Source organism: Megalops cyprinoides, chromosome 2 (assembly GCF_013368585.1).
Source record: "Megalops cyprinoides isolate fMegCyp1 chromosome 2, fMegCyp1.pri, whole genome shotgun sequence".
NCBI lineage: Eukaryota > Metazoa > Chordata > Actinopteri > Elopiformes > Megalopidae > Megalops > Megalops cyprinoides.
The window spans coordinates 60,940,387-60,953,693 of NC_050584.1; the positions used below are offsets into that span (position 1 = coordinate 60,940,387).

Consider the following 13,307-nt stretch of genomic DNA (forward strand, 5'->3'; position numbering starts at 1 on the left):
ATGCTGATAAAGATGAATGGGAGATGGGTGTTTACTCCTGTTGCCGGTCCTGCAGACTCCCAGTGGAGTTTCTCCCCATTCCATCTGGTCTCTTTTAGCAACATCTTGAATGTTGTATTGCAGCGTGCTCCCAAGTAATAAAGCAGCCTGCTTTGTTTTCATTTTATTTTTTTCCCCTCAATTTTTTTTTTTTTTGATGCAAGTGCCTGAAAGATGTTTTCTATCATGCAAAAAAATGTTTTCCAAAGCACACCGTGTAACTGGTTTTTACAGCGTTTGAGAAATTCATTTTAGAACACAGTCAGTGTCGTACACAGCCTTTGTTGTGGGGTTTGAATTTTGCCAAACGGCCAGGATTTTTATTAAAGTTGCAAAGATCTTAGATCCAGTGGAAGTCTCCGTTAAATCTCAGAGCAGTTTGTTCAGTTCTTTGCCGATGTGTTTTGCTTCCCTGTCATTAACCCTGAAGTACGTTAAACCCTCAATGGTGATGAACACTGGTGTTCTGTGACAAACCCCACAGAAGTGTAGATATATGGATACAGTATGTAGATAAATGTAGATCGGTATTCAGAGGATACTGTGTTCACACACCAGTTCGTAATTATATTGAGAGCAGGGAGTTTTGTCATTAATTACTTGCTGTGGAGTAGAGTGCCAGTTACATTACATTACATTATTGTCATTTAGCATGTGCGTTGATCCAGAATGACTTACATTGGCTACAATTTTTACATGTTATCCGTTTATACAGTTGGGTCTTTACTGAGGCAGTTCTGGGTTAAGTACCTTTCCCAAGGGTCCAGCAGCAGAGCCCCAGCTGGGAATCAAGCCGGCAACCTTTCGGTTATGAGCCCTGCTCCTTACCATTATGCTACGTTGACGCCCCTGTTTTACATGGGAACCCCTTGGAAGGCCAGGCCCTGCAGATGCCATAGGCTGCCGTGGTGACAAAGTGCAAAGATGCCTCAGAGTGACACAGCGCACACGTGGGGCTCTGAGCCGTGACCCCACGACCTCTGAACTCTGACCCTGCCGTTTCCCTCCCTGTAGGGCCTGCTCTCCGTCCACGACACGGTGGCGCAGAAGAGCTATGACCCCGAGCTGCCGCCGCTGCCGGAGGACATCGACGACGACGAGGACTCGGTGAAGATCATCCGATTGGTCAAAAACAAAGAGCCGCTGGTGAGTCCCCCCCCCCCACCTGCTCCTGCTCCGTGAACCTTCTGAAATGGCTTTGGTTTGTATTCTTTTCACGTGTCCAAGTAACAGAGAGGGACGAGTGTTTTTTTTTTCCTTCCAAAAAATGATTTTTTAGCCATTCTGCTTTAGCCATTGCGTGTGCTTAAATGGCTGCATCCCTGAGCCTTCTGTCATTCAGATGCCCGCTGTCTATCGCAGTGCAAAGCGGATCTCGCACACTCATCCACAGTGCCAGAGCGTCACCGCCCATGTGACACTGGCACCAGGCCCGGGCCTGGAGAAAGCAGCCCTTCACAGGAGCTCAAAGGGAGAATGACTCTGTGCCCCCGAGGAGCTTGTAGCACCTGTGGCGTGAAGCTGCCCCCCCCCCCCCCCCCCCCCATCTACCTCACCACAATCCAACCTTTCACGCGGAGTCCCAGGTCTGCCAGTGTCTGAGCAGTGTTGCTAACCCCAGGTCACGCTCCTCACTCGCGCTCTCAGTGACCTTACCAGGATGACGACGACAACAATGACAAAAACAGCATCCTGGCCTGTCCGCCTCATTTTTTTTTTCTTTTTTTATCATCCCCTTTTCCTGGGCGGCCACTCTGACATACCACACATTCCACCGGCGCTACTGGCAAATAGGCGCTCCTGTCTGTGGTCAGCTGGGGCTCACCCTCACTCTCTATCGCTCTCCATCACTCTCTCGCTCTCCTCTTTTTCTCTCCCTCTCTCTCAATCTCTCTCCATCACTCTGTGTTGTCTTTCTCTCCTTCTCTCTCATGCCACCCTGTGCTCAGCCCTCCTCTCCCTTCCTCCTCCCAGCACTTCTGAAACTGTCCCAGACGGGTTGTTCACAGGAGGGCGCACCTCGTTAGCCACGCCACGCTTTTCGTCCCAGGGGGACGCCTTTGTCCGCCTCGCTGGAAGCCTCCTCTCAGATCCTCAGAGGCCTTCCAGTGCTCGGCCGCCGTGTTTTCACATCACGGCTCCCAAAGCCCGGCGTTCACGCTCTCCACCGGCCAGACCACCGCACATCAGCAACACCTTGCCCTTAGCCTCCTGTGTGTCATAGACGCCGCTCACTCTAATACAAGGCTGTTTGTCGGGGATTTTGTTTTTTCCTCCCTTCTTTTTCTCAGCAAACCAGAAAAGCTGCTGTAATGTCACATCTTGAAAACCCATAATGTGACCAGGGACTGCTCTGGCAGAATTTAATTGGCAGGTTTGCATGTTTGAATGTGCGTCCTTTTTGAAAAGAAAATAAAAAAAAAAAAGCGCTCTGGACTGTTGCTCAGCTCCATGCGATGTCGGGCTGTGCTGTGTGAAGGTAAACACTCTGGATGAGAATGGGGAAGAGCTGAAGCCGGGAGCAGCTCCGGTCAGGTCTGGTCAGGTCCGGTCAGGGACAGGTGGTGGAACGGGAGGCTGGCTGGAGTCCCTCTCTCTTTCTCTCTCCCTCGTTATCTCTGTCTCCCTCCATTCTCTCTCTCCCTCACTCTCTCTCTCTCGCTCTCTCTCTCTCCCTCTCTCTCTCCCTCATATTCTCTCTCTCTCTCCCTCTCTCACTCACTCTCTCTCCCTCTCCCTCTCTCACTCACTCTCTCTCTCCCTCTTTCTCCCCCTCTCTTTCTCTCTCTCCCTCTCTACGTCATTCTCTCTCTTCCTCTCCCTCTCTCTCTCCCCTCTCTCTCTCCTCTCCCTCTCTCCATCTCTCTCTCTCTCCCTCTCCCTCTCTCCCTCTCTCTCCCCTCTCTCTCTCTTCCTCCCTCGTTCTCTCTCTCTCTCTCCCCCACAGCTCCTGCGGTCAGCGCCGCGGCCGCGCTGCCCTCACGTTGTCTGAAAGGGTCAAGCGGAGGCCTCGGCCTAATTGAACGCGGTTTCTCTAATTGCGGCCTAGCTAACCCAGCCGCGGATTCTTGGGTGCGCGAGGCTTGCGTTCGTGAGAGAGAGTGAAAACAAGACGATAAATTTTCCCCAAAATCTGATTACGGGTTCCCTCCCCATTCCCCTGAGCGGGGCTTCTGATGGAGTTGTCCGCGTGGGCTGTGCCTGCTGTGACCCGAGGAGAGCGTTGCCAGAGGCTAGGAGGATCATTTGTGTGAGCTAATGATCGCTCTGAAGTCACCATTCAAGCACTTGCTGTACCTCGTAGTAGTTTTTCATATATATTTCTAAATTCAGTTCCACCAGTAAAGTCACCCAAGCAGTGTTGGGTCTTTGTTAACGTTTCAGAGAAAAAAACAATTGATTTTGATGTGCCCTTTAACTTGGCAATTGTGTTTAATCAGTCCGAAACGTTCATGCTTGACATCATAACTAGACGGGGCGATACGGTAACAGAGTAATTTCTTCCCAGTCTCGGGGTATAGCCGTGAATGTTTTGGCTGTGTCTTCGGGGGACCGTAGTTAGTGCACCGGGTCTCGTCGTGACTCATCCATTAACTTAATTGTGATTAGTGGAGTAGATTGTATTCGGTAGCTCTGATTAATTGCTATCGTTTTTCAGACCGTGACTTCATGCTGTATTTTCGCAAAACCGAAAAAACTTAATCTTCGTGATCGTCCCCCTCCCATACCCCCCCTCTTTCACTGAAACCAGAGCTGCGTAATTTATTAGCTCGAATGTCAGGGCAATGAAATAATTGGGTTTCGAAAGAGGCATAAACATGTGGGTCCTTCGGGTGGGGGGGAAGGCCAAAAAAAAAAAAAAAAGCAAAAGGAAAAAGTCAAGTGCAGTCGCATATGTTATTAAAAGAATGTGTTATTTTGGATAGAGTTACGAAAACCTAAATTAAAGTAGAACGCGGAGCTGCACGAAGACCAACTTCTGTCTCATGCAATATAGTGAACTTGCTTCCCATGATAAAAAGTCCGGGTACAGACTGACTAATAGGAGCACTGTAGACAAAACTGCAAAGTGCCAGAAATCAGGGAAGGGAGAACAGGGAGCTGGTAGTGTTACACAGCTTGGCCCCCGAAACCAGGAGGAGACCGAGCCAAACGCCTCAGTATCTCCGCTCTGCATCTCGAAGAGGAGGGAGGAAAAAGAGAGGGGGGGAGAGGACTGCGAGAAACGGCAAGAAAAAAATAGCGAAATCAACAAGAATGCCGCATAGATTAAAGCTGACCTGAAGATAATGTGTAAACATTACAGAATATTCAGGGCTGCTGTGGTCACGTCTGTTCCAGTCATTTGGGGCGGTCTTGCTTCGTCTGATCCAGATGTAAATAGCAGATTGGAGACAGCCCCGGGTGTTTGTTTGCCGTGCTTTTTGACAGCTCGCTTTGACGTCCCTGGTCCTGCGTGACCCTTTGTTCCATCTGAAATGGGAAAGGGCAGGGATGCCGGTTGCTACTGGCGACGTTCCCACTTTTGGAAGGCCTCGTTCCCTTTTTGCGGACGGAGTTACGTGGAGGAATTGTGGCAGAAGCAACTGTACGGAGGAAAAGACGGCTTCTTCATTTCAGGCTGCTGCTTCGGTTAGCAAAGTCGTGTGACCGATGCTTTCTTGGAGCGTCTCTCACAAGGTCAAGGGGGTCAGCCGACTGCAGTCAGAACAACTAGTGCAGCTCGTTTAGCATTTGAGCCGAAGTTACAGACCCCCCCCCCCCCCCCCCCCCCCCCCCAGCAGTAACATCTGTCAGAGCCTGAAGCCAGCAGTGCCAACAGAATCCACGTTTCTGTCTCCGTTATGCATCGGGGGTTCGTTCTTTCCATTAAGGACAGTGCCATGAGTCGAGCCCTGTGAGAAACTCTTCACAATGGGTCTGTTTCCACAGCTGTGCCAGCCCACCCACGCCCTACCACGGGTCCGTCTGCCATCCAGCTCCCACTGTGCTAATGCTAATCAATATACCTGCTGCTGCCCAGTGCTGATCAATGCCCAGTGCCATTTCCCAGCCTTAATCGATGCGTCTACTGCCCAACACTAATCAATACAGCCACTGCTGCCCAGTGCTGATCAGTGCAGTCATTTCCTAGCCTTAATCAATATGTCTACTACCCGGCAATAATCAATACAGCGCACCAATGTCTAGCACTAATAAATATATGTGCTGTCCAGCAATAATCAATACAGCACACCACATCAGAGCGCTGGACAGGCCGCACCTCTGCTGGAAAAAACATCACAACAAATATCTTTTCTACTGTCCGTGCTGTTCGCCCGAGTCTTAATACGGTTTCTCTATGGAATTCTGTATTAGAAAAGGCTTGAATGCCGCTTCTATATACACGAGCGCTGGGAGACAGATTTTTCTCCCGCTGTCTCCATGAGCCCCTACTCATCCAGCTACAGAGCGGCCTGCATGCGCATCCCTGCTGCATCTGGGATACGGGATATTATTGAGTCATCTTACGTCTCTGCAGATTACGCCGTGTACAGACTTAACGGGATATAACTGTCAGACCCTGCTATGCTGATAATATGAGAAGTGAAGCACATTTCTCCTAGTGAATCAAATAATTGAAGTCATTGCTCCTCGGTCTCGCGATTTAATCTGAATATCATTAAACAGGGCTGGCCGGGTTAAGTTCCCTCTTGGCTGAAATAACGTGACGCAAATCATGTTGGTATGCAATGAGAAAATGTTCGGTAAATTCTGGAGCGGGTTTTGAAATAGGTGGTCTCTTTAGAGAGGGAAATCGGTAACTTTAGCACAAAAAGAGCACAAGTTGACTGAAGTCAGTCTTCTTTTCAGTCGGAGCGCATTACAAATTATAAGGAATTAAGCGCAAGAGTAACGGTTTTCTGGAAAGAAACAGAACAGGAAATTAGATCAAAAGACATGTGTTATTATTTTAGAGGTGCGCTCTGCATTAAAGCACTTTATCATTAGTTTGACAGCTTTTTGCTGGGGGCGTTAAGGCTTCAGCAGATTAACGCTAAAACCGCACTCGTGGGACATGGCCTAGGTGCAGAACTGACATGAGTGATCAGTGTGATACAGCCATGCAGTGCCTGTGTACTAGTGCTGCTTTGACTACTACTACTACATTTACATTTACATTTATACATTTCGCTGATGTTTTAATCCAAGGCAATTAACAAGGCTATTGTGGGAAGCATCACCATTATGGGGGGGTATCTGTGGGCATCTGAATGAACAGCTGAAAGTAACACAGTTGAGGTTCAGTGCTATGCTTCTACTACTAAAACTGCTGCTGCTGCTACTACAGTGAGTAACACTACAACTGCCACTATTACTGTACTACTACTAACTGTACTGCTATTACTACAATGTCTGTTACAATGTCTGCTATATATACTACTCTTGCTTCTACTACTATTGATAATAATACAGTTATTACTAATAAAACTATGACTAACACAAATAGTAATACTAATATACTTTATGCATAGTGATGCTGTATGATAGTTTCTGAATATTTTAGAAAACACAGTGCTATAAGAACTTAGTGGGACTGAACCTGACAAACAGGAAAAATAACCAAGGAGAAGTGTCCGTAATAAAACAGCTATTGATTACTGACCTGAGTCCCCTGCTGGTTGCTGCTTTATTTATGTGACACACGGGCAGGGCTGGTTAATAGGCGGGCCCACCTGCTGCTCGAACCCTATAAATGTGGCAGGGAGGAGATGGGGGTGAAAGCGGGCAGGATGGGGGGAGGGGCCGGGCCTGTCCGTGCTCTCCAGCGTGTGGACAGGCCTGAGGTTTCCTACAGGCTCTTCGAAACACACTCAGCAGCCATACGGTTAACAAATGGGGCGTGATGTTATTGTGGAGGTGATTCTAGGGGTTTTTGCCTGTCTTCTCCGAGCGTAAAACCAGCAGCTCGTTTTTTTGTTTTGTTTTTTTTTTTCTCTCTCATCTTTCATCGCTTCTTTCTTGATTCCCCTCTCCGCTCGGCTTTCTGTGTGGCGGCTGCATGAATGCATGCTTTGTTGCTTTGTGTGGAGATATTAATCGCCCTGGGCTGTCCGTTTCCCAGAAGGCTTTTTTGGGAAAGCGGTACGCGGCATCTGAAAGTGTTATTTCTTTTGCAGGGCAATTTTAATGAAAAGAGTCAACACTTAAATGCAGCGATGTATAACTCTATCATTGTGCGTACAGTCGGCGGATCCAGAAGGATCCATTTCAGCCTAATCCACAGGCAGGATGTCATCAGAACACACATGAGCACAGTAATACACATATGCACATAAACATGCATACTGTACAAACACGCACACAGACACACTCCTGTCTGTGATGGTGAGGCGTGTGGCTAAGTGTGTTTTTTTTTTTAGGCGGTATGCAGTGACTGAACCTCTATCAAACATCAAGCCTTGGGTATAGAAGGAAAAAACCAAAATGAAAATGCCGTACTCAAGCCCCTGCTTTATATTACCAGTGTCTGGCAGCTTCTTGTAGGAATTTCCTTGTAATTATCATGATAATGACCTGCAATTTTCTTTTTTCTCATAATACTTGTTAATTACGCCGGAGGTTAGGAGGAGGGTTAAGGAAATAAAAAAGGAAATTTTAGAACACTTTCTGGGTAAGATTTTATTAGCAGTAATCACAAGCTCTTTAATAAAACAGGTGGAGAGGCAGGCAAGGGGTCATTCAGAGGGGATAACAGCACCGCCCTGGAATGAAATATAAAAATCTTTCAGTAGAAAACCTGGATCACCTCTGTCTCACTTTTTTTTTCTTTTCTTGGGGACTCCATTTCAAAGCCAGCGGAGCAGTCAGTTCTTCCATCTACCATCTTGGATAGCATAGATGGTACAGTAAGGATCATCCAGATATGACCCTTTGTATCTCCAGAAAATTCTGTGTATTTATTATTATTAGTCCTCTATTCACAATGATGAGGTTTAATATCTAGTCAACATGAAAGTCCAGTCCAAAAGAGATATGGCCCAAGATAGGAGTAAGTTGGCATACAGCATTTTTTTGTACTTTTTTCACTTCTGGATGACATACGACAACAGGACAGCTTTCATAACAACTACGTAAAGTGAGCCCAGGACTGATATGATTCTGTTACCCAATGCAGGCCAGAAACTCCAAAAACATGCTCCAGTGATTATCAGAGTTAATGAAGGTTTTGAATTTGGGCAGTGGTATAAAGTTGCGTGATCGTGTTTAGTTTTGAAACGAATTCCATGGCCAGGAATGAATAATCATTAAACGGCGTTTTCTCACACTCCTTTCCAACGCGAGGAAGTGAGAAAAGTGATCTGGACAGGGGGGTGAAGATTACAGTTATTTTCACATATTTCTGAAAGAGTGCTTACATGCCTCTCGTGCCAATGGGCGATTTTTTGCCAGGTCTTTTTTTTTCAAAAAAAAAAAAACATCCGCATTCCTTCATAGTGAGTGGTGCCCTCGGCTCCACCTTTTGCCACTCCACTGTTCCCCTTTGCGATCGCAAGGGGGAATTGCAGTCGCTCGGAGTGATCTCCGTCTCGTCCCCACTAGATTAGGCGCCCGTTCCACGGCCTCACAGGTCCACCTATGGCCCCGCATCCCAAATTGCATGTTTCCTGTTTCAGTGGCGCGGTGCGACAGCGTTGGCCGCTCTTGGCCTCACGCGCGCTGCTCTGGGAGAGTTGTTAGCCTGGTCTGAACACTGTTGCTCCCTCAGTTTGAACGGATACACTTCTGTTCTCTTGTGCTGGAAGTCGCTCCACGTAAGAGCATCTGCTAAATGAATGTGATGTAATGTAATGTTGGCCGTCAGAAACGTGGCATCGCGAGCAAACTTTGGTCTTGGAGGTGTGTTGAGCGGAACTGCACTTTTGCAGTTGGTGGACTAATGCTTTAGTCTTTGTGAAGCTGGAGGCAGCCAGCTTCCATTTCTGCAGAGTTTACAGTGGTTTGTTAATATAGTCTAGTATACGAAACAATAGGCTCTGTCTGATCACTTCCAAGCATGCATACAGGCTCAATAGCGTTACCATAGGCAAGCACTGCATGCAGTATTACTTTGCATTAAAGATTTGCAGCTGCAATAAAAATGTGCCTTTGGTTTTGTCAGAAAGTGTTGTTATTGAGGTAATTCGCTGATATCAATTCTAAGACACAGAGTACCTGTTTGTTAATCATCCGTAGCCAGGATTAGTGCAGCATGAATTCATGCAGCATGAATTTATTAATGCAATGGGAATGCACTATCAGGATATAATACAAAGTGGCACACTTAAAAACAAGGTACGATTATGGCTAATTGCGTTTTATTGTGAAGGAGGGTTTTTCCTTTTTCCATTGTGATCTTTTTTTTCCATTGACAACATCTGGTGAAAAGACTGCTGGCAAGTGTTCCCGACTGAATTTGTATTCATTTCACAAATACCCCAGTCAACAGAGTTGGAGAGCGTTCACCGCTGCTGTTACATTTTTGCTCTTAAGTGACTTTGTGTCAAAACACCACTGCGTTTTATGTTTATCCCCCTTACCGCGCCCTCAAATTGTTTTTTCTTGTCCGTGTCAATTTAGAGAGGAAGCTAATGTTTGTTAAATGACATCTTTTTATACCCAATTGCAGGGACAATGTTTTGAGTGGCCGTTTCAGGTGTGGGCCGAGTGTGTGAAATGGATCCTCATGCTTGTTTTCCCTGGCAGCTCCCGGGGGGGGGGTGGGGGGGGGGTGGGGGGTGGGATACCCCTGTCCTAATCACCAGGCCACACAGCTAACAGCTATTTCAAGGCCCGTCCGTCCGCGGTTTTCGGAGCGGGTGTCTAATTTGACATGCTGCGCCCCCCAGTGCGGCTATGTGTCTGTCTGCTGGTGTTTCATGCAGTGAGCCACGGTGAGAAGGACCTGGAAGGAATTCTTTGGGTTTCCTTAACTTTTTTGGGAGAGCCACACTTACATATATACATACCGTAGCTATATGAACTTGGCCAGATTTGTCCCCCAGACCCCTTTCCCCTTCCTCTTTCCGGTGAACGAATATGTGAAGCGTGAGCCATTTGTCAGCACTCCCCCCCCCCCCCCCCCCCCCTTTTTGCTTTTCCTCTTTTTTTTCCTACTCCCTACATTTCAAGAAAGTTATGGTCTGATAGAGACGAATATCGCTCCAATTCTCATCACACGGAGCAGCTTAAGCTATTGAGTTTTGGCTAGCTCTACAATAACAATCAGAAGCATTTATGTGTTAAAAATATAGCAATGGTCCTCGGGGCAGCACGTACATATGGACCTGATCATGTCAGAGAGTAGCAGCCCGGCTCGCGTTACTGATGAGTAATTGACCGCCGTGGCTAAAAGTACTCCCGATTCCATAAGGATGATCGTTTTGCTCTCCAACATATAATTTTTGAGAGGCTCGCTCATTTGAGTAATGTCTATTTTTGAACGGCTCGGAAAAGCAAGGGCTCGGTAGCAAAAACGGGGGGTTCACGTCTCTCCCTCTCCCCGTGCGAATGTGCGGTACACTGTACCTTCTCGTGCGAGCGCAGACGGGCATTCCAGGCGAAGGTGGAGAATTTTTTATTTTTTGTGCCGTGGTTAAGCGGTTAGGCTGTAATTTGCAAGATGTAGTGTGGCTCATTTATCTGTTTTTTTGACTGTGGAGCGTCGGTCATTCAGAGGTCTCGTCTCAGAGGGCCCCTGCCTTGTCTGGCCTGCCCTGATTCGGGGTACCAAAGCAGCATGCAGTCATCCCTCTACCCTCCCTCCTCACCTGCCTTGTCGTGAACCGCGGCTGGAAAATGGCTTCCATGCGCTCCTGGGGCCCCATTTCGCAGAGGACTCAATTAGGAGCCCTAGAGTAGCTCGAGGAGGCCCCCCAGGCCGGTCGGAGTTTCCCCCTCCACCCCCAGCAGAGTTTTGATTGGAGCTTATTTTAGTATGTACCCCTGTGTTTATGTGTTTGCTTAACGGCCATGGCGGTTCAGACAGGCGTGTTAATTAGCTGGTGTTTGCGAGCGCTTGTGTCACAGGGGTGAAGTTGGAGACCAGCAGCTGCAGTATATCAGCGGGAAATAGGAGCAATAATAGGGAAGGCGACATCTAAAGCCCGCAGTCCTCTTGAAGGGGCCTCTCTCGCTCTCTCTCTCTCTCTCTCTCTCTCTCTTTTAACAGAGCGAGGGTTGTTATGCGAGACCCCCGAACAGCTGATTTGCCCCCGGGGAGCAGCGATGAAGTGTACAGGCATTTCCAAGCAGATCAATCAGCTTTAATGATGTGGCAGGAATGCAGACCGTGAAGCACTGAGAGGTCAGCTTTACAGGGGGAACGGCACTGTGGCGGGGTCAGGGAGAGCGTGTTGAAAGCCTGGCTGGCTGACTGTGAGAGTGATGGAGAGAGACAGACTGCAAGCCCGACACGGCGCGTGTGCTATTTCAACATCGAAAAAAAACGTCTCGTCATGTCTCCTACTCTCCTCGGAAGTGACCGTCTGTCGCCTGACGTTGCCCAGATCATCGAACGCGTGTCTGCGGGGGCCCCCAGCTTCTTGCGGCTTCGTCCTCCCGCCATGTCCTCTCGGGACTCCACAACGCTCCGGCACGGGGTCCTGGAACCAGCCAGGAGCTTTTTTATTCAGCCATTCCTGTTTCATCACATAGCACTGATGTATCAGCTTACCACTTTATAGTCCCCCTTCTGCCCTCTTTATTGGGGAAGTATGATGCAGATTGCCTCCCTAAATCACAGCGCCGGAGTGATCGCTGGCTCTGGCCCGAGCTACTGTTACTGAAATTCGCCGCCACCCTCCTGTCCCCTGTCACTCCATGGTCTGCCAAGCTGGGCCCATTGAGTTTGTGTGGTTGCCACTCGGGCTTGGTTTTTAGCAGCAGTGCCACAGTGTAGAAGGAGAAATTCCTCCAGTAAAGAGTGTTTCGTATCATCCCCCTTTCTGGAATTCTCTCTATTGCATCATTCACAGCTGCTTAAAATCATTATTAACTCGGAACACCGCCCCGGACCAAAAGGTCTGACAGTTGGCCGCCGGAGATCCGTCTCCACGGTTTTCCTCCTACCGAAGGTCTGTGGTTACCGCTTAATTGATGTAATTATTCGATTAACTGGATACGTTTTAAGACCGGGCTCCAAGTGTGCGAATGAGGTGTAGGTACTGCACTTTCGATCAGGGGACCATCGCTTAATTCATCAGCGGTAGAAAACAGACCTTGAGGGGGAAAAAATATTACCCGTGACCCCCTCAAAGAAATGGCAACAATCTATTAAGTAAGTCTGGAAACCTTGGGATGGTACAAAAACCAGACTGCTGTGCTTCCCCTTGAGATGTGGCCTTTGGTGTCACCTGTCCTAGGCTGCAGCAATTTGCCTTTCATCTGGGATGGAAGTCAGGTATGCACTCTGGCAGGGGAAACAGGTAAAGTAGGAAGAAAGGTGAGAACTATTTTTCGATGACATGTTTTGGGGTGAAAAGGAAGCGGGGAGGGGGGGGGGAGCGCACCCTCTCACCCAGATAATGAAGGCTGAAATAAAGCAGAGAGGAAAATTAATACCTCACAAAGCTGCTCCACAAATTTCCTTAGCAGGTCAGTGAGCAGTAATACAGGTTATTAAAGGAAATGTAGAACGACTTAAGAAAGGATTCAGGCTTTGCTGTTGCAGGGCTGTGCTGACTTACTCATTGATTATTTATTTTTTTAACTACGACTTAAAGGTGTAACAGAAACAACAGCACAGCAGGATTCTACTCAAGGGAATACAAGGTTAATACAGTAGGGTTAGTCTGTAGGTGGCGGCACTTGTGTCGACTGGTTTTATTCTTTTTTTATGGCGGAGAACCTAGAAAACCTTCACCCTTCTCGCAGTGTGGCCATAGTTCTTTCTTGCTGTCTTTCAGTCCCCACCAGACCAGTGCGGGGTTGAGCATCACCCTTATTTGGGCGTGGCCAGACAGGTGCAGTTAAGCGCATTGGTCCAGGATTGCGTCCGGTTAACAGGCCTGAGAGGCCGTGTGTCTGTGTCCATCTCAGCGCTTGAGGATTTGGGCTGTGTGGTAACAGTGTGGTGTAGTGGGCAGCAGTGTGGTGTAGTGGTAAGGAGCAGGGCTTATAACCCAAAGATGGCTAATGTGATTCCTAGGTGGGGCACTGCTGTTGTGGGCAAAACTTGACCCAGACTTCCTCATTAAATATCTGGTTTTATGAAAGGATAACTTGTAAGTGTTGTATGTAAGTCAATT

At 48.0% G+C, this 13,307-nt stretch overlaps 1 protein-coding gene across 2 annotated transcripts in view; it reads left to right on the plus strand.

The window, feature by feature from the left end:
• Nucleotides 1–13,307, plus strand: part of mpp7a (membrane protein, palmitoylated 7a (MAGUK p55 subfamily member 7)) — an 89,126-nt gene that overhangs the window by 36,114 nt on the left and 39,705 nt on the right. For both annotated transcript variants that reach the window (XM_036520656.1, XM_036520657.1), the window contains exon 5: nucleotides 1,054–1,185. In XM_036520656.1, coding sequence (XP_036376549.1) covers nucleotides 1,054–1,185 — 132 coding nt within the window. The remainder of the gene's footprint in view (nucleotides 1–1,053; nucleotides 1,186–13,307) is intronic.